The 22,633-nt window shown below is 34.1% G+C and overlaps 2 protein-coding genes across 2 annotated transcripts; both read right to left on the minus strand.

Moving 5' to 3' along the window:
• Nucleotides 1-298: 298 nt before the first annotated feature.
• Nucleotides 299-2,695, minus strand: LOC114422700 (UDP-glycosyltransferase 83A1-like). Its single transcript, XM_028389181.1, has 2 exons — nt 2,148-2,695; nt 299-1,376 (listed from the first exon to the last, which is right to left on the minus strand). Exons 1-2 carry the CDS (start codon nt 2,626-2,628, stop codon nt 502-504), a joined length of 1,356 nt encoding a protein of 451 aa, XP_028244982.1. The 5' UTR covers nt 2,629-2,695; the 3' UTR covers nt 299-501.
• A 16,413-nt stretch (nt 2,696-19,108) lies between these two features.
• On the minus strand, nt 19,109-21,109 carry LOC114422805 (UDP-glycosyltransferase 83A1-like). Its single transcript, XM_028389338.1, has 2 exons — nt 20,484-21,109; nt 19,109-20,098 (listed from the first exon to the last, which is right to left on the minus strand). The coding sequence occupies exons 1-2, from the start codon at nt 20,962-20,964 to the stop codon at nt 19,248-19,250; spliced, it is 1,332 nt and encodes a 443-aa protein (XP_028245139.1). The 5' UTR covers nt 20,965-21,109; the 3' UTR covers nt 19,109-19,247.
• Nucleotides 21,110-22,633: the final 1,524 nt, after the last annotated feature.

Below are 22,633 nucleotides of genomic sequence, written 5' to 3' on the forward strand. Positions count from 1 at the left end.
TATGATTGGGGATGGTGGGGACTTGGGAAGACCTAAACTGGCTTCTTGCCCAAAGTCTAAATTCCCTCTATTTACATGTCCTAGTGTTGGGTATGGAATAAGAAAGAAGTGAGGGATGCCCATCTCATCCGCAAATATCTCCCAATAATTCATGCAGTGAAAGCCAATTTTCTAATGATCAATGATAAATGTATTTAGCAATTTTAAGTTTTTGAATATGTTAATCTCCCAATAACTGGCTTTCAAATTATTTGCTCTGAAAACTCATTCTTCTCCTTCCATGTGAAATAATTCAAACTAGATACAAATTGTTGCTCAACAACAACAAATTATTTGATTGTTTAGTTTTGTTATGGTTGTCACCTAATACTAATTAAGGAGGTTTTGATAACATGAATTCTAATTTATTGCCTATATCAGGTAGCTAAATTTAAATGTTCAATATTTTTCAGGAACATCATAAACATTGTTCACAACATCAGAGCATCAACAAATACATTTTTATTCCTTGAGCCACTCCACAAACTTGTTAAAATTCTCATAGGATTGTCCCCCTTCTGCAATGTTACTTAGAACCATTTCCTTCAGTTTTTGAGACCTTCCCCTTATGTTCTCATCTCCAAGGATTTGGTCTACTTTCTTCTTTATCTCCCAACGTGATATCAGCCCTTTGTCATCCAAATCGAATCCCAAACCCACCTTCCACATATCACAAATGTAAGCCTTGTCAACTAATTGGTCAGTATAATATGGCCAACACAAGAAAGGTACCCCATTGGACACACCTTCCAAGGTAGAATTCCAACCACAGTGACTAATAAAACAAGCTATTGCAGGGTGGCTTAACACCTTTTGTTGAGGTGCCCATTTAACAATTTTACCACAAGTGCCTTGGAATTCATCTGGGTATGTGATTTTGGTGCTTCCACTGGCATCCTCACGAACAACCCACAGAAAAGGCCTGTTTGTGAGGTCAAGTCCAAGAGCTAGTTCCTTGAGTTGATGAGGGTCAAAAATAGTAGAGCTACCAAAGGCAACGTATATGACAGAACAAGGTGGTTGTTGATCAAGCCAGGTCAAGCAAGAGACGTCTTCTTCCCAGAATTGCCCCAATGATCTAATGTCATTACCACTCCCTATGAGTGGACCAATTGGTAGGATCTTTGGAGACAAAGATATAGCACCAGGTTCAAGGTCACTTGTGGTGTTTCCAAGCCACCAATCTGTTAAATGTGAATATCGTATAATCTTTGACGCATGATTATATATAACCTTGTGCATGGTTGGGTCACCTAAGCTGCACCATGGAATGTCAGCTGTGTCCATAATTGGCATTTCTGGGGATAGTTGAAATTTCCCTTTTATAATCGGGAACCCTGCATTGACAACCAGTGAGGGCTAGATTAAGTGTCAGCTCTGAATACACATATATACACAAAATTCAGAATGTTATGCATAAATGCGTCATGGCCTATAGTAGATAAGATAAGTTTTCATACTTTCTATAATTTATATCTTTAGAAATGGAGCTGCAAAAATGCATACCCAGTTGGCTGGTTGTGGATGACTTCTCAGCATGTGGGAGATATCTTGGGGGGTATGTCAGGCATATAGTATTTCTAATGCTTTCATTGCTTAATTGTGGAGAATTCTTCAAGGTCTTCTTATAGACCAAGAGAGACAGTATTCTAATCTGATTATTTAAGTTGATTCCCAAGCTGTAGTTAAGGCCATCAAGGTGCTGGGGTTGTGGTATTGTGCAGAAAATTTGTAAGATTCTCAGATTGCATCCCAAATTGTCTGATTTTTCAGTAATTTTTTTGAGCATTTGGCCCGTCTCAATAAAAAAATGTTTTCAGCCTAATTATACTTTTGGTAAAAATTGGTATTAATTTACTTGCATCAATTTGGTCCCAAAATAGAAAAACAGAAAATTCCGTCCCTACAAATTAATTAATAATTCTAGATTCATTCTATAACAAAAAATAAATAAATTTAAATAGAATAAATAGAAAATTTAAGCGGGTACGTAGCGGAAAAGGTAGGGTTCATAGTCGACGCTGATTCATTATTTTGATCTAAATTTAACGTCTAATTGAAAATTAAACATAAAACTTTTGTTTCATTTTAGGGAAAAATGGCCTTACCTTCGGTATTTATGATCCCATCTTGAATGAGGTTTGGAATGTTCTCACCCAAGACTAAAACAGCTGCTGAAGCAGGGCAGAAGACAGCACCTTTGATTCCTAGCTTATCTGTGAGTTCCAAGGCCCATGCCATGTTCACATCAGCCACTATACCTGTGATTTTCTCACTAGCACTATCAAGTGCATCAATATCCTTTATGACCTTCTCAAGGGCAGAAGTCATGGTACTGCTTAAGGATTCCGAACATAAATTGACCACGTTATTTCTGTCATCCTCAGGGCCTAAACCATCTGGGATTGAGATTAATCTCACTGCTGATCCCTCCTCATTTGTTGCACTCAACACTCTCTTGTGGTTGAAATCTGTGTTGACAAAAGTGACTTTGAAGCCATGTTCAGCTAGTTTTTTTGACAAGAGCATCAGAGGATTGACATGCCCTTGAGCAGGAAATGGCAAAACCAGCACATGTTGGATGCCCATCTTTTGAATATCGGTAATGGGACAAGAAACAAACTATGTGAATTAATGGTTGTGGTTTAGTTGAATTGGTCAAGAAAGGAAGCCTGCTTTGTTTATATAATATCTTAAAATTTAATTGAGTTTGTGTGCTAAAAAGTTCAAGTGACTTGGTCCCAAAGTCTCATTTCTCAATATGTCTTACCATTCATTTCACTGTGCACTTAGATAAAAGGTAATTACAATCCTCCATCAATAAAGTATTTACATCAATAGTGTGATTCGAACTTAGATTTTTATGAAATGAAATGAATCTTGTTGCAACTTGGATCACGATGGGATTGCGAAATAAAATATTTAGATAAATAAAAAATAAATTGTTTTCCAAAAAATAAAAAACTTGGAGAGTCGTTACCAACATTTATTTAGGAAAATATAAAAAATCAACAAAGGATAAGGAATCGTCTACGATTTGAGAAAAAAAGAATTGGGAGTCATTTACGTATGGGGAAGGTGTTAGCACCCCACATGTTCGTCATGAAGACGACAACCTTTAATCGAGTGTGCTAAAAATAAAGTGACTTTTAATTATTTATTTTCCTTTGAAAACATGAATTATATTTTGTTATATTATTTTTTATTTAGAAAAGGAAATCAATTTTTTATATTTTATTTGAAAAAAAAATTTTTTTGGGGGTCGACGAGAGATTTGTCTTCGCTCCTACATATCCTCAAGTGCAATGAGGAAATTAGACTTACGTAGTTCTTTGTAAAAAAAAAAGATTGTGTGTTGGGTTTTTTTTAAAAAAAAATTGGTTTTGTGGTAAATTTTGTGAAGTCAAGCAAGTCGGAGAACCAGCATGGCATTCACAAAATTTACTCATATTCTATTTAAGCACTGTCAAGCAAGTTGGAGACCCAACATGGAGTGTGTGCAACATTGAGAGATTATTTATTTGAGATTGTTACCATTTTTAGAAAATAATTTTGTTTTGTGATAAACTTTGTGAACTCAAGCAAGTCGGAGACCCAGCATATCATTCACAAAATTTACTCACACGTTATTGAAACACCACCGAGCAAGTCGGAGACCCAGCATGGAGTGCACATAGTGTAAGCGTGTACTAAAGAATGTTAATGTGGATTTGGAAAAATAAATAAATAATTGACATAGTGTTGCGAAATTAGATAAATAGAATGAGAATACAAAGGGATATAATATAAATGAGGAATACACTTAGTAATTAAGAATGTGGGATTAAAACATGAGAGGAAATAAAATGAATAACGAGATATTTACAATGTATTATTAATTAAACTAACTAGTTAGACATTGATAAAAAAATCACATTGAAAAATAATATAAATGATAGAGACAATAAAGAAATAAAATAAAATAAAGATCTACCCACTAATATTTATAATTTTTTTGTTTTTTTCAAAGTCAATGAGTTGACTTGAACTTAGTCCACATTGATAGAGTGCTGACATGGTGGACCTAGTTACCATCCTAAATGGTAGGGGTGCACATATAAAGAAGGGGGTATAACCATCAGTTTTATTTTGTTTCGGACAAAAAAACATATTGGACCTAAAATGAAAAAGGTTCATGTATTAAAGAACAAGGTTTAAAATCGTTTTTATTTTATTTCAGGTTATGCAAAAGACGACTAGGCCCAAAACGAAAAAAAAAAGGTGCATGTATCAAAGATGGGTATGGATAATGTTTCTATTTTATTCAGATTTTGCCAAAAAATGGGTTAGACCCAAAACATAAAAAAGGTGCATGCATTAAAAAATTGGTGTAAATAACATTTCCATTATATTTCAGTTTTTGCAGAAAAGGGATAGGCCCAAAACGAAAAAGGGTGCATGGATTAACAAATGGGTATAAACAATAATTGTTGTTGTTCTTTTTTTTATGTTTTTTGTTTTTTTTTTTTTAGGATTGGATTGGAATCAGGTCAAGACAACTCGGTCAACCCATGATTATGCAACAGGGTTAGAAAACCCTAATTGCCTTACACAGAAAACTGCACGGCCAAAGGGGAAACCACCAAGGAGGGTGGCGTGCCACCCCCGACACTATTAGTGCAGGGCACGACAATACGAGACCACCACATGGACGGCAACAGCGTGACGGCGATGGAGGTTTTTGCGGTTGTGCAAACAAAAAGAGAGAGAAAAGAAACAAAAAAAACGAAGGTGATAGGGTCCTTAATGCCACCAGCGAAGGGCCCAAAGGCGCGAAGCTACCACCGGATAATGGCAAATGGTGGCAGCAGCATGGATAGAGGCACCGCGACCTCGCTGGAGTTGACGAAAGGAAGAAAAAAAACAAAAAAACAAAGACACGTGACGAAGAAAAGAAAACGCTTGAACAACGCACCGAAATAAAAGAATCAAATGAAAATCGTCTATGCAGGTGTCACCGGCGGCCCAGGTGCTCACCAGCGAGATAAAGCAAAAAAAAATGGAGTGAAAGGAACAAGCGAAGAAGAAGAGAAAGAGGGAAAGCGAAAGGAGAAAAGAAAGAAAAAAATGAGGGAAAGACAGACAGTGTAGGGAAGAGAATGAGGGATACCTGGAGACCCCTCTCCATTCTCTGATAGCAATGCCAAGTGTCACCCTTTTGTTGGCTAATTCTCTCCCTCAGGATTCATGCTGCTCTATGCCATTCATCCCAAACTTTCCTTTTTTTCCTTTTTTGATGCAGTGTTATCCTCTTCTTGACCTAATGGGTAACAAAATCAGTTTTCTTTCTTCTTTTTTCTTTTTCTTCAATGTTTTCTTTCTCTTTTTTTCTTTCTGGTCTTTTTTTCTTTAACATTGAGTCCTATGAAAACATAAAGATAAAGGACATTGAGTAATATGAAACATAAAGACAAAGGACATTGAGTCCATTGAAACATAAAGTAGAGGACGTTGAGTCCTATGAAACATAAAGCAAAAGACATTGAGTCCCGTGAAACTTAAAGGCTAGGACGTTGAAATCTATAAAAACAAAAAGTAAATGGCGTTCAGTCCTATGAAACATAAAGGCAGAGAACATTGAGTCCTATGAAAACATAAAGACAAGGGACGTTGAGTCCTATGAAACATAAAGACAAAGGACGTTGAGTCTTATGAAAACATAAAGAAAGAAGACATTGAGTCCCATGAAAACATAAAGACAAAGGATGTTGAGTCCCATGAAAATATAAAGACAGAGGATGTTGAGTCCTATGAAACATAAATACAGAGGACGTTAAGTCCTATGAAACATAAAGACAGAGGATGTTGAGTCCTATGAAACTTAAAGGCGAGGACGGTGAATCCTATTAAAACAAAAATTAAATGGCATTGAGTCATATGATACATAAAGGCAGAGAACATTGAGTCCTATGAAAACATAAAGAAAGAAGACATTGAGTCCCATGAAAATATAAAGACAGAGGATGTTGAGTCCCATGAAAACATAAAGATAGAGGACGTTGAGTCCCATGAAAACATAAAGACAGAGGACGTTGAGTCCTATGAAACATAAAGACAGGGGATGTTGAGTCCTATGAAACATAAAGACAAAGGACGTTGAGTCCTATGAAACATAAAGGCGGAGCACGTTGAGTCTGGGAACATAAAGACAAATGACGTTGAGTCCTATGAAACATAAAGGCAAAGGACATTAAGTCCTATGAAACATAAAGGCAAGGACATTAAGTCCTATGGAAACAAAAGGCAAAGGACGTTGAGTCTTGTGAAACATAAAGGCAGAGAACATTGAGTCATATGAAACATAAACACAGAGGACGTTGAGTCCTATGAAACTTAAAGGCGAGGACGTTGAGTCCTATGAAAACAAAAGGCAAAGGACGTTGAGTCCTATGAAAACATAAAGACAGATGATGTTGAGTCCTATGAAACATTAAGCAAAGGACATTGAGTCCAGTGAAACTTAAAGGCAAGGACGTTGAGTCCTATGAAACAAAAAACAAAAGACATTGAGTCCTATGAAACTTAAAGGCGAGGACATTGAGTGCTATGAAAAAAGTGTGAATGTATGTATACATGATTTTGATTATGCCAAAGATAAGCGTTTCTCAAGTTTGATCCAAGTCAAGAATTCAAAAATTCAGAAAATCTGCCAGCAGTCACATCTTTTTATTGGATTTGTGAATGGCCATCAAAGGCCTATAAATAGGTGACTTGGGCACGAATTTTGAAGAGAGATTTTTGCTGGTCCAAAATGTCTTATCCTCTCAAAAGAAAATGAGAGAGATATTCCAAGAGAACTTCATTGCCAAATATTCTCTCAAAAGAAACTCTTGGACAAACACTTACAAATTCATTAAGAGTTTATCCATGGACTTCAATTGTAATATCCTTCTCTTCAAGAGAGAATTCTTCTTTGTTTCTTCTAATTCAAAGAGATTGATTTAGGGACTGAGGGTCTCTTAAGTTGTAAGGATTCCTAAACACAAGGGATGGGTTGTCTCTGTGTGGTTCAGACTTTGTAAACGGATTTTTACAAAGGGAATGGAAAATCTCAAGTGAGTTGCTTGAGTACTGGATGTAGGCACGAAATTTGTCGAACTAGTATAAAATTGTGTTTGCATTCTCTTTTCCTTTACCTCATTTATTTTGTTGCAATCAATTTTTTCTTTCATGTTTAAAGAACATTATTAAATTGATTGCTACTTCTTCTGCATTATGAGCCTATCTCTTCTTTTAGAAGGGTGTTAAAATTTTGTTAGTGAGAAATTAATTCACCCCTTCTTAAGATTTCTGAGGCCACATGTCTAACAAAAAGTAAAGCAAAGGACATTGAGTCCTGTGAAACATACCAATAGGTACTAGTACCCAAGGGCTCAACCTTATAAGAAAGCAAGATGTTGACTCTTTTAAGAGAGCCACTCATCCCAAACTCAAAAGATAGGCATTGGATTTTGGAAACTGGCATATAAAGAGAAATTTATGCCCTTATAGGATGATATGAAGCATATGAGTTTTGGAATGCATAGGCATGCAAACTTTGCCCTGAAATGCAGTAAATGTATGCTTTGTACGCAACAATGCAATGCAAAAGGTTTTGAATCATGAAAATTATGCAATGTTCATGACATTTTTCTTCTCTTATTATACTTTTTTTCTTTTTTGTTTTTGTTTTTTGTTTTATGTTTTATGTTTTTTTTTAAACACAGATTGATTGTCTCTTTCTACAAGATGTGATAATTCATGTAACCTCATCCTATCTTTTGCAAATCTCTTGGGGACTCCCTCAGAGTGTATATTTTGTTTGATTTAATCACTTGACAATCTTGGATGACGGCAATGGAGCCATTTGACATTTCATCAATCAACTGAAATATTGATCCTAGGGTTTGTCCCTTCCCTTCTTTTTTTACTTAAAAACTTTGATTATTCTGCACAGCAACGAAATATAAGGCTTTGGGACCGACCGTGTGCACCATTGAAGGATGGCAATGGATTGTTACACTTTGGTATATGACCAAGTGAAACTTTCCTAATTTAAGATCATACAAAGATGCCATGGATCTGTCAATCCTGCTAAAGCTTGAGGACATGGGCTAATCCCGAAAGAATTTATATAACAAAGACTACCCTTGGGTTCGAAAGGAACCCTAGGAAGTCTGCATGAGTGACTAACATCAGATGTACCCTACTATCGCAATTGTCTTTGGGCATCTTCCACAAGCTACTAGTCAAATAAGTTTTCTTCTCAAATATGCAGGTGAAAACCTTAGGGACTTTATCTTTTTTTGTTTTATTTTTTTTAACAATTTCAAGCGTGTGCGGGTTCTATTCCAGAATCCAAACTCAAGCAAAATTAGTCATTCATTGATTCACATGGGCTTTATTGGGCTTGTAACGTAGTCAGGGGGTAAGAGGGCTATGAATGAAAGGATCAGAGAGGCTTAAAGAGTGTTTAAGGGTGATATTGGGTAAGAACCTTGAGAGTCTTACTTGTACTTTTATTCATTTCAACTTTTTGGGTTGGGCTCTACTCCATTTGTCTTATACTTTAATCCTTATTGCACTTTTGTGTCTTCCTTCTAAAATTTGGAGATCTTTTGTCTCCTTTTGCTTTGCTTGCCTTTGACGGATTTTTTTCTACTTATATATATTTCATTGTTGCCCAACCTAGAGCTTAGTAAACCTCATGCATGTGTTGTTTGCATTGCTCTTCCCACCAATTTAGAGTGATGGTTCCTACTCAGGATTTATTATTATTATTATTATTATTATTATTATTATTACCCTAACTTTTGCCTAGGCTTCTCTTTTAGGTTTTCAACCTACCGAGTGAGAACTTCTTATATGCCCCTTAGTTCGCTTGAAGCTCATGCATGGTGTTGTTATTGCCTTAGTGTAGGGTTCGGAGGTATCTGCTGTTGTCATTTCTCACGACCTTGTAGCAAGAAGAAATGAAAGAAACTGCACAAGTTCTCGAAAAAGAGTTTTCAAGGACAAGAAATATTTAAAGGATTTTCAATTGACAGATTAAGCCAAATGACTTTTACTCTTCACAAAACTTTTAAGAAAGATAAGATGAAGTCGTATGAATGTCTATACTTATTATTTATTGATTTGAAACACAGTTAATCAAATGTTTATTCAATTTTACTTGTTGCTTATGGCACTGCCACCAAATGTGTAGAACGTGTCATTTCTAATTGGGCAGACTTGAAAATTAACTCTGGAGTGCATGTCACTTGAGCAAACAAGCTAGCGAAATACATTCATATTCCAATGACGGTTAACTAAATATGCAAAGATGTAATTGTGAGAGAATGAGAGATAATGGCATCAAATCCGTCCATATTATTAGCATTGTGACTGTTGCTTACAGTAATAGCATAAACATGAGAAGCCTAATGAGTCCTTGGAGACATCCAACAGCAACCTTCAAATTGCCCCAAGCATCATGCGTAGTACCACTTGATGATGTCAAAATTCACAAGCGATTATGCTCCTCAAATCTCATCCAGTCTGCATCAATCAAACTTTGCACCTTATGTTTCAAGGTCATACAATGGTCAATGGAATACCTCGGAACTCCCCCATGATAAGCACATGCCACATTCAAGTTGTATCCTCGGGAAAATGGTGGTTGAGGGATTTTTGCTGGGCTTATGGATACCATTGCATTATTGAGCAAATACGGGAGTAAGTTAACCTATGACATCAGAATTGGACTGAATTCTACAGGCTTTTTTCCTGGGAAATTCCTTTTCTGGCTGGTGTTTTGGTTGGTATTAAGGGTGGTGTTTGGTCTTGGATTTGCAGCGAGTGGATTTTGTGGCCGATTTAGGGGTGGCCTTTGTGGCTGATTGGGTGTTCTTGGTTGGAAGGGTGATGGGTAATGGCCTTTGTGGTTGAGTAGTGATATTGCTAGGGAGGATATCAGTACATGGGATTATAAAGGGCTAGTGGAAAGTTTGGCCACACGGGAACTATAGCTACAACATAAGGTTCTCCCTCATTCTTCCTCTCACCACTTCTCCCTGGTCCCAAATTACCAAGATTCATAGAAGCAACATAATTAAATTTCCTTTTCCTCAGACCTGCTTCAAGTCTCTCGCCAGCAAATACTATATATGCAAAACTCAAAGGCATGTAACCTACCATTTTCTCATAGTAGAACGCCGGCAGTGTGTCCATTTTCATTGTTATCATCTTTCTCTCTGTCATTAGGGGCACTACTTGAGCTGACAAATCCCTCCACCTTTGAGCGTATTCTTTGAAAGATTCATTGTCTCTCTTGCACATATTTTGTAGTTGCATTCTATATGGAGCCATATCAGAGTTATACTGATACTGCCTAATGAAGGAATCCATTAGGTTCTTCCAGGAGCAAATCCAGGAAGGTTCCAGGTTAGTATACCAAGTAATAGCTGCCCCAACAAGACTCTCTTGGAAGAAATGCATTAGCAGCTTTTCATCTTTTGCATATGCCCTCATTTTCCTGTAATACATTTTTAGGAGATTCTTTAGACAAGTGGTTCCTTTGTACTTATCAAATTCTGGCACCTTGAACTTCAGAGAAATAACCACGTCGGGTACCAAGCATAATTCTGACATGTTAGTAAAGCCATAATTTCCTCCTCATTCAATGGCCCTTAGCCTTTCCTCTATATGATCAAATTTTTTCTTTTCAACTATAACAGGAAGTCCTCCTTCCATCACAAGATGTAAGGGTTGTGATAGTGGTCGATACTGAGGGGCTCTCGCAACATTTGGAATGGGGACACTAGAAAACGTAGACCCTTTAGTGGTATATCCTAGATAAATCTCGAAACCGGTCAGAGTGTGGTCCTAGGAAGCTTCATGTGTTTCCCCCATAGGTTGAGAGACATAGGCATGAGTATGATTGGGTTGGGGTTGTTGATTCTCAATGAATAGGGTGCAGAGTTACCGATATTCTCACCAGGAGCGTATACAACAGTAGGAGGTATATAATTAGGAGGCAAACCATATGGTGGAAAAGAATACTTACTCTGGACCTGGACATAATGAGGCCCATATGCATTTGTCCCTGCCTCGCCTCCTTGACCTACTACATCTGAAACTGGACAACTCTCTTAATTGAACCCGGACGGGTGAATCGAGTCCCTCTGAGTAGCAATACTAGCAACATCTTTAGCATCTGCTTCTTCATAGCCTCCATATCAGCCTTCATCTGCTCTTGTACTTGCTCTATGTCACTCACTATCCTTGCCTTGGCACGTGTCTGGTAAGGGTGTCGTAAAGCATAGTCTTTCTTTCTTAGCACAATGCTTACTTTTTTTTCTGATTTCAAGGAAAGAATGTAATGAGCAATGCATACCAATGTGGAAAACAAATAAGCATGAATGCATGTGAATTTTACACAGAACACTCAATAGAACATAGGGTCGAATCAACTCTAATTTTCATTAAAACAAGTTGTTCATTGCATCCCATCAGAGTCAAAGTGCAACTGGAAATAAAACACAGGCACATAAGTTATTCCTAATTTTGTAAGTCATTAGCTCAATCATGTGTTGGCAGTAGTCAAAAAGGCTATGTAAACCCGATCCATCTTCTGCCCTAACTTTCACAAGTTGGCTACTTCCATACTTTGACCTTGACTAGATAAAATTCTTTCTTAAAAGACTGTGCTTGGTTCGACCCCATGATCTAAGGAATATAAATTTTGATTGTCAATACTTCAGTAACCTATCATAGAGGTGAATGATCAGGGCATACTTATGTTATTCATGACAAATGTATTTATGAGATTGACACAAGACTCCCGAAAGACCACTTTTCGTGTCAACAATGCATTAGGTATCATGTTCATGTGATTTTCAATCATTTTCAGGAGAAAAAACTGTATAACCCTGACATGGTTTATTTATAGCTATCACCATGGTACCCAACACATGTAACTAAGAACGCGGTGTAAACTTTCACGCTTCATTGTGACTTTTTGGCGATGAAGAGGTGCAAGGCATGAACAACTATATGGTAGGACTATGCATGAGTGAACATAACATGCAAATGATGACAACAAAATGTATGTAATTGTCTGAACAAAAAAACATGCTAAATGAATATGTATGGAAATGCAATGACTTATACAAATGTGGTGCATGAATTAATATGATAACTAATGAATGCAAGAATGATATGTTTATCATGATGCCATGAAGAGATGCATGATGCGATCAAGGAAATAAAACAGGGTGAGTTTACTCCATGTCCCTAATTCAGGAACCTAACAAAAAGGGTCTAAAATTCCAGTATCTAGTGGCAACTTCCAAGGGTAGTTCCATGTAACCTCACCGGCCTCTAGAGATATCATCCTCTTAGGTAACAACACTACGGCGATAGGGACTACCAGCGGCAATGCCTCACCAAAAGAGGAAAACTCTAGATGAGGTTTCATTGTCATCAAGCGAGTCGGAGACCCAACATGATCACATATCGACCTCCACTCCCTATAGCTCACACAGACCCAGGTATAGGGCCCAATATCTCAAAGTGTGTACAAAAAGTATAGGTGTCATATGTGAACGGAGCAACATAAGAATTACCCAACCCTACCTACAAAACTACTAGAAAATTCCCAGACATATACAACAAGTATAGCGCATGTCGTCTACCCTAGGATTCAATGACACAATTCACTTCTAACTACGAAGGTAATAGATACAAGGATACACACCAAGAAGTAACAACGTAGCAAAGGTTATATACAAGCATAAGCGAAACAAAGAATAAAAGAAACAAGATCAAAGAAAAACCACAAAAAGAACGATTGTGGAATGAAACAATAATGAACAAGAGCACAACATAATGATAAAAGAGAATAAAGAAAATGTCACGGTAAAATTGCACACTCGATCAAATGGCTTAACTCTCTAACAAGTCCCCAGTGGAGTCGCCATCTGTCGCAATGTGGGCCACAATGGGACGACGAATAAAATATTTAGATAAATAAATAAATTGTTTTCCAAAAAATGAAAAACTTGGGAAGTCGCCACCAACATTTATTTAAGGATGTTACCATTTTTAGAAAAGACTTTAGTTTTATGATAAACTGTGTGAACTCAAGCAAGTTGGAGACCCAGAATGTCATTCACAAAATTTACTCACATGTTATTGAAACACCACCAAGCAAGTTGGAGACCCAACATGGAGTGCACATAGTATAAGCGTGTACTAAAGAATGCTAATGCAGATTTGAAAAAATAAATAAATAATTGGCATATTGCTACGAAATCAGATAAATAGAATGAGAATAGAAAGGGATAAAATAGAAGTAGGGAGTACTCTTAGTAATTAAGGATGTGAGATTAAAACATGTGAGGAAATAAAAAAGAATAACGAGATATTTAAAATGTGTTATTAATTAAACTAACTAGTTAGGCAATGATAAAAAGAAAATCACATTGAAGAATAAAATAAGCGATAGAGACAATAAAGAAATAAAATAAAATAAAGATCTACCCACTAATATTTATACTTATTTTTGTTTTTTTTTTCAAATTCAAAGGGTTGACTTGGACTTAATCAACACTGATGGAGTGTAGACATGGCGGGCCTAGCCACCATCCTAAGTGACAAAGGTGCACATATAAAGAAGGGGATATAACTATCAGTTTTATTTTGTTTTGGACCTAGCAAAAAGGGTTGGACCCAAAATGAAAAAGGTGTATGTGTTAAAAAAGCGGGTGTAAATAACGTTTCCATTTTATTTCAGGTTTTGCAAAAAAGGACTAGGCCCAAAATGAATGGAGGTGTATGTATTGAAGACGGGATATGAATAACGTTTCTATTTTTTCAGATTTTGCCAAAAAACGGGCTAGGCTAAAAACATAAAAAAAAAAAGGTTCATGTTGTAAAAAATGAGGTGCTAATAACGTTTCCATTTTATTTCAGATTTTGCAAAAAAGGGGCTAGGCCCAAAACGGAAAAGGGGTGCATGTATTAACCAATTAGGTGTAAACAACAATTGTTGTTGTTGTTGTTCCTTTTTTTGATGTTTTTGTTTTTAATGGTTGGGTTTTGGAACTGGGTCAAGACGACTCGGCCCAACCTATGATTATGCAATGGGGTTGGAAAACCCTTGTTGCCTCATGCAAAAAACGGCGCGACCAAAGGGGAAACCACCACGGAGGGTGGTGCGTCGCCCCTGGCACTGCTAGTACAGGGCCTGACAATACGAGACCGCCATAGGGGCAACGTGACGACGGTGGAGGTTTCGCAGTGGTGCAAACAAGAAAGAGAGAAAAGTAACAAAAAAAAACGAAGGCGATAGCGCCCTTAACGCCACCGACGAAGGGCCCAAAGGCATGAAGCTACCACGAGATAGCGGCGGTGGCATGGACGGAGGCACCGCAATCTCGCCAGATTTTTCGAAAGGAAGAAAAAAAATAACAAAGACGCGTGACGAAGAAAAGAAAAGCTTGAACAACGTAGCGAAAGAAAATAATCAAATGAAAATTGTGTCGCCGGCGGCCCAGGTGCTCACCATCGAAATGGAGTGAAAGGAACAAGAGAAGAAGAAGAGAATGAGGGATACTAAGAAAGGACTAAAAAATTACTAGAACCATGGTCATTGGATTGAGAAACATGCTCTTTTACCACTACACCCAAGTATTCATTTGAATATTTGGTACAAAATATAATATTAATATAGGGTTTATGCCAAAATAATTCAAAATTTAATTTTTTTTAATTTATTATATTTTTATAGTCTCATATATTATCTTTTAAAATATAATATATAAGATTAAATTTTATTTTCACATAAATTAGAATATGTATATTTATATAAGTCTTATTTTTATTTTATATATTATATTTATCTTTTAAAATAATACTTATGATTTAGTGACAACATTTTTTATCTATATTAAGATATTAATGTTATTAAATTTTGAATAATGTAATAAAAAATATATATGAGATTATAAAAATATAATAAATTAAAAAGAATAAAATTTGAATTTTGAATTATTTTCGTACAAAACCTATATTAATATTATATTTTGAATCAAATATTTCAGTCCAAGGATCATAATTTTAGTCTTTCTCAAGTATTTTTTATTAAAGTTATTATTTTTTTTTTAAATATTAATCAACTTTCTAGTCTAATCAACATTAATAATTTAACAGTCAACGACTAATCTACGATCAAATAATAAATTTTAAAATATAAGAAAACTCGGACAGTGAATTAAAAAATAGGGGACGGATTTAATGAAATAAGCAAATTATGAGGATCAATTTTAATATTAAACCATTTTAATATACTATGTCTTTTTTAATAATTAATATTATAATTTCTAATTAATTAGTAGCAGTATAAGTTACACTTTGAACGCATTTAAATTGATGCTGCGCGGATAGAGATTGAGGAATTCTTGACTATGAGACGTTTTTTTTCCTATTAGTGTTCTTTTTTCCAATTTTTATCTTCCTTTCGTTTTTCCTTAGGTGGGAGGATGGGACTAAAACTCTATGATTAGAGATGGTTTTGCTGTTATTGAGGGAAGAAAGAGAATGCGGTGACAGACAAGTTCACTGAATTTGACCTAGAAGATCAAGAGCGCAGCCAATCTTGACTGGCACACCTGATACAGGATCGGCAAACGCATGACCACAAATCTAAAAAATATATTAAAAATGTAAGAATGTGATCTTCTTTAAAAAAATAAAAAACTTTGCTATAACTATTTTAAGAAAATCCCTTGATGCATGTTCCTGCAATATCCCTCTGTAGGATAAAAATTCCACTATTTGAACATCAAGATATAGTTATTTATCCATAAAGAAACTTGATATTCTAGTTTGTGTGTTATATCTGTCCTCTTCCAAAATGAAAGTCGTTTCATCATTAAATTAGGACAACACTGGACGTAAGACTAACTGTAAGAGATTCTTCAAGGTTATAATTATAAGATTGTACGTATGAGCAAATAAATGATCACGCCACGAGCAAGTTCAATATATTATAGTATTGTTTCCTCCCGTGTGCAACGCACGGGTATTAATTAATTAAAAAATTATAGAATCTGAATGTACTTACAATTTACATATAATTGAATTAAAAAAATTAAATGTAGTTTTTTATCACTAAGAGTATTAAAAGAATTAATAATTCAGTACTATTATGACATAAAAACTAATACATCAGTTGAAAGTAAAATTGTTTACAAAATTAATAACTTAAATCAATCTATATATTTTGAAAATGAATTTTCTGTATGTAAAATTTTTAGTGGTTGAGATTTTTCAATTATTTTTGCTATAAATAAAAATGTTTAAACTTGCATCGCTCTTCAATCTTATAATTGATCATACCAAAATATTGGTTACACCCTACAGTTGATCAATAGCATCTCAAACGGTTTAATGCATGAATTTGGGGTGTTTTTTTTTAATACTTAAAAATTAAAAATATTTTTTATCCTGAATTTTGACAAAATATTTTTTTTGTGTCTGAAATGATAAATTGACATTTTATTATAGTTTTTAACACTTTGTGATTTTTTAGTACTTTCTGATAGTTTTGAAATACAAATTCAAACAATTAAAAAATAAAATAAAAATTATGGAAACTAAAAAGACACACCTCAAATTTAAAGACTAAAACAGTAGTTAACATTATTTAACTTCAATCCATAAAAAGGAAATTAGTTAAGCATAATATATATTATTTTTATATTTTTTTTAAAAAATATAATTAAATATCATTGATGAAAGTTAAACAAATAATTCTTTAAATATGTTAAATTTCTTTAAAAATTTAATTATTTTAATTGACTATCTTTAATTTCATAACAGACACACAACTTTTATTTTCTTTTAAAAACGTTAAGCTGAAATAATTTAGTATTATTATATAAAAATTATTTTATATCATATAAGAAGTAAAAAAGAATATTATTTAAGCTTCTTTGAAACATGTATCAATTTTTTATACATATATAGCTATTTCTCTTTATAAAATACACTTCATTTGATTAATTCTATAGAAACTGATTTAGCGATTACGGCTTCCGTGACTAATTTTGGTCTCTAACTTAGTCGCTAATTCTAAAAATGGTGTATTTTGACTTGGTCTCTAAATCGGTAGCCAAACAATGACTTTTGCGAACTAAACAGTTTCGGCGGCTATTTGGGCTTTTTTATATATAATAACTATTTAGGCTTTTCTGGTAGTGCAAACACCGAACAAATTCACTTTTTAATTAAATGTTTATCACAATTAAAATTTGCATAATTTGAACTGTGGAGGGTATGAACGTAACAATACCAGTATTACCGAAACACTAAAAAATAGCCAGTAAATATATCTTTTGTCCCTATAAAGTACCTAAATTACACTTTTTCATCTTCGTAAAATAATTTGTATATTTGTCATCTTATAATTTCATGTGTGATATTTTTTGGGGGGGGGGGGGGAGAAAAGTTTGGTCAAGTTTGATCTTACGTATATCTTGACTTTCCACGTAAGTCGATTTCTTTTGCAACTGAAGCCCAACACGTGTTATGTTGTCATTGGGTCAAATTGGGTGCCATGATTATGACCAATAGCTTGGCTTTCATTCAGAGTGCCTTGACTGGCATGAGCATTATCAGTAGCATGCCTTCTACCATTAAGTCACTCGAACCAGTTGCAAGTAGTTGGTCTCTACAACGAAAAATGAAGAACCATGAACGACGAAAAATGAAGAAAAATAGAACCACTAAGAACGAAAAATGGAACCAACAACAACACTTACAGCCCAGTTTCGAAATCCTTTAAATAGAGAAAAAAATATCACTATTATAATTTAGGAATGTTCATGGTTATCAATTACTCACGAACTTGAATGGACGCAAAATTGGATTTAGTATTTTTTGCATTGAATCAAATCTTATCTAATTCTTTTCAATCCATTGAGTTTTTGGTTGAGTCACATATTTTTATATGTCTAGATATTATTATTATTATTATTATTATTATTATTATTATTATTATTATTATTATTATTATTATTATTATTATTATTAAATTTTTTTAATATCAATTACTATTACTATCATACTTAGTAAGAGTGACATTATCTTCTTTTTTTTCAGTTCTCACGTTTTTATTCGGTTACTTTTACGAAATTAGGATTTTAACTGCCATTTGATTTTAAAAATATCTCTTTTAATTTTTATTTAATTTATTTCAAACTATTTTAGATTTAGTTAAAGTTTTATTTGTATTACTCATTTAATTATTAGAGAACATTAGAATTTTCAAAATGCTCTAATAGCTTTAGTTTTTTAAGGCTCCGTGAGTGTGGTTATTAAATTTATTTATTATATTTCAATTTTTAAATCATGTTTAATATAATTTCATTTAATTTCAAATATAAGCAACAAAATCCCTTACTTTTGGGTCTCAAATATAAATAAATTTTAATTACTTATGTCTTATTTAATGAAACTCTCTCAAAAATATCATTTTTTAATGAGGTCAAAGACTTTTTTATGTTTGATATCAAGTTACAAAGAAACTAATTTTTTAAATAAGTGTGAAGTTAAATAATTTTCTTAATAAGTGTGAAGTTTTTTTTAATTGGACATGACATGATTTAATATAGTTAACTAATTTTTTTAATAAGTGTAAAGTTTTTCTTCTTATAATCAAGATCAAAGGGAATAGTATGGTAGTCTATATATGATGATAATACATCATAACAATGTGATTTTTTCATCTTTTTTCACCATTTGACTACATAATAACAGTTATAAGTATTCTATTTGATATTTCATTAAATAAAAAAATTTAGCTTATAAAATATTATATTTTAAAAAATAATATATAAATTTTATTAAATATTTTAACTAGTAAATCTAACTCAATCTGTTTAAAAAAACCAATTAATTTGGATTAGATATTAAAAATTTACTCAAAACAACTCTTTCAAATTTAATTAGAATGGATCATAAGTTTTATCAAACCTAACCCAAAATGACTCACATACTCCTATTATAATTTCATAAAACTAAAAATCATTGCATATAATAAAGCTTATTAATTTTTAAATAGATTACATTAAGATCTACATAGAAATTAAATTCTTACATGTAGAAATTACACATGACTTTTCAATATAGAACCAAATTAAGCATAATTACTTCGCCCAATCCATAAAGAAGTTGAGATTCTTTGATGACTGACCACCTTCTAGTATGTTATTTATGGTCATGTCTTTCAATTTCAATGACCTAGCTTTGATGTCTTCATCAACAAGCAGTTGATCCACCTTCTTCCTTATCTCTTCCCTAGAAATTATTCCATTTTCATCCTTGTCTAGTCCAAGCCCAATCTTCCACACATCACATATATATGACTTGTCAAGATATTGATCAGTGGCGCATGGCCAACACAAGAAAGGTACACCGGCACATATACCTTCTAGGGTAGAATTCCAACCACAGTGACTAATGAAGCTAGCCAATGCAGGGTGGTTCAATATCTTCTTCTGGGGTGCCCAACCAACTATTTTACCTTTGCTTCCATGGAAATCATGTGCGTATGCATTAACATTTTCCTTGTTGTCATTACATGGACGTACAACCCAAATGAAAGGCTTGTCAAGGAGATCAAGTGCAAGAGCTAATTCTTTAAATTGGTTTGGATCCATTACTGCCAAACTGCCAAAGGAAACATATATGACAGATTGAGGTGGTTGTTGATCTAACCACTCTAAGCAAGTTGTATCTTCTTCCCAAAATGCACTTTTGCTGTTGTCACTTTCCATCAATGGGCCAATGGGTAGGAACTTTGGTGATACGGAAAATGCTCCAGGCTCAAGATCATAAGTAGTGTTGCAAAGCCACCACTCTCCTAACTCCAAAGTTTTCATCTCTTGCACAAGATGGTCAAAGAAGATCTTATTAAAGCCACGCCATGGAAAGTTTTCTGTGTCTATCAGAGGCATGTTTGGAGAGAGTTGAATTTCTTGTGTTTTGGTGGGAAGTCCTGTAATTAATTAATGCCAAAGGGAAATAATGGAACACAAACAATATCATTATAATTAAGTTCTTCCGTGATGATTCCATCCAATACTTAAATGGAATTAATTGGCGTGACAAACTGGCATAACAACAAGTAAACCAAATATACTAAGTAAAAAACACAATATTTAGATTACAATAACCTAAAAAGATGTTCTAGTTGTATTGACTTCATTGTCGTGTTGATTTAAGAATTGAATGAAATTAGAATGGAGTGACCCGATTGTATATATTAATAAGAGAAAAATTTTAAAGATTCATTTAACTCAATAAAAACTTAGGATATCAAAATCACACAATCACAATGCATAAGGAACTAAAAATACAATTTTGACAAAAAAATTATTTACCTTGAGAATCAATAATGCCATCATGAATCAGCTTTGGGATGCAAGCAGCAGAAGCCAAGGAAGTTGCAGATGCTGGACAGAGAAGAGCTCCTTTGATTCCCAGTTTGTGGCCAACTTCCAAAGGCCAACCCATATTAAATGTAACAATAATACAGGTGATCTTATTGTCAGCATCCAAGGCATTGATATCTTCTATGAGCTTTGGAAGCAAAGCAGGCATGTTGCTTTTGATAGACAAAAGAAGTTTTGTCACATCACTTCTGTCATCTTCAGCCTCCAAACCATCAGGAAGAGTCACCAACTTTACTTGTGAATGCTCGAGGTTGTCAGCACCAGAAGTCTTTGTTCGTTTGAGGCTGAACTCAGTGTGTACAAAAGTGACCTTGCAACCATGTTTAACCAAAAGCAGAGAAAATTGCATAAGAGGGTTCACATGTCCTTGAACTGGAAATGGTATACAAAGAAAGTGAGGGATACCCATTAATTTGCATGAACTAGTGTTGATGGGAAACAAAAGATTTATTATTAGATGACTCGAAGATCGAAGGGTGTGATTAATTATTATTAATTTGTTGAGACAAGAGGGCTTGGATGAAATAATGTTTGTAGTTTATATGCATAATTTGCCTTCTCTTATGTATGAGGCTATATATCGAAATGCAAGTATGAAATTCGAGAGGTACCTCGTACTAGTCAAAGTTGGTGGGTTTGAAGACACATCAAAGACATTCCAAAGGGATAAATTATTATATAATCTAAAATTACACTATGGTCTCAATGAATTGTCATGCAACATTTAGTTAAATATTATTATTTTTTCTTATAAATTAAAAATGTTAATTACATTAACATGAAAAACATTAGTTTAAACCATAGTTAGAGACTACATAATAGCTTCAAAGGTGAACCGTACCCTACTTCTTCATCCTTGCTAGAAGCCGTCTTCAGTCAACTGCTTTACGGAAAGTAGAAATGATAGTTTTACGCTGACTTCTACACAAAATACTAGTCATTGATACTCGTCATGCGTAATAGCTGACGTTTTAAGTTATACATTTTTATACTTTTAAAATGCCTGTACAGATTACAGAATACAGAAATACTGATCATGAACACTCGTCAAAGTCGTAGTGCGTAATAGCTAACGTGTTAAAACATAAAACTCCCTGCCGCTAATATTCAAAGTGGAGAAATGTCATCATCCTTTCAAAGTTACGTGTAAAAATAAATGTCCTCATCCAGTCATCCAAATACCAAAGTTACATGTAAGGACAAAAGCATCTGCCATGTCGTAAACTATATATAGGAACATATTAAATATATAAAGACCGAAAATATCAATAATTTGTTCTTACAACTAGATTAATGGGTTCTCCATTTAATTGAGGAATGTTTTTTTTAATGCATTTGCTTATATATAAAAATAAATAAGTGTATTTTCAACAATATTATTATTTTTACTTAATTCTTAAATATTTTAATTACATATTTATTGAGTGAAATAATAATGAAGGTCATATTGAAAAATAAAAACTAACTTTAAACTCATTATTTTTGTCACAAATAGACCGGACACTTCTTTGCCGAAGGGTAACTATAGGGCTATGACGAATGATTCTTCTGCCTACAACTTGTACGCTTCTTTCGTATACATAAGGTCGAATAAAGGAGTATATGCAAAAGACACTTTAACGCTCAAGTAAGGATTTGACTCAAAGCTATTAATGATATCAAGTAAATACTCAAAAGTGGAATCAGTCCTTTTACTTGAGGGATTATTTCCTTTATATACTGATTTTATTGGGACTTGAGTAGAGCTGAGCATGCGGGTAAGCCCACCCCGCGAAACCCGCTTTCTAAATGTTGGATCAAGTGGTCTCAGAATAATTAAAAATGGGGGTTGAATTAATTATTACTAGACATTTACTAATAAAAAATTATCCTTCTTAGGCTTTTACTATGTTGTTAAGAAAATAAAGAATAGAAAAGAAACTTAACCAAAAGTAAAAGCAAGAATTAAAGTGCACGACGGAAATTAAAAGAGTAGGGAAGAAGGAGACAAACACACAAGAGTTTTATACTGGTTCGGCAACAACCCGTGCCTACATCCAATCCCTAAGCGACCTGCGGTCCTTGAGATTTCTTTTCAA

The sequence above is a fragment of the Glycine soja genome, chromosome 8, assembly GCF_004193775.1.
Source record: "Glycine soja cultivar W05 chromosome 8, ASM419377v2, whole genome shotgun sequence".
NCBI classification, from domain to species: Eukaryota; Viridiplantae; Streptophyta; class Magnoliopsida; order Fabales; family Fabaceae; genus Glycine; species Glycine soja.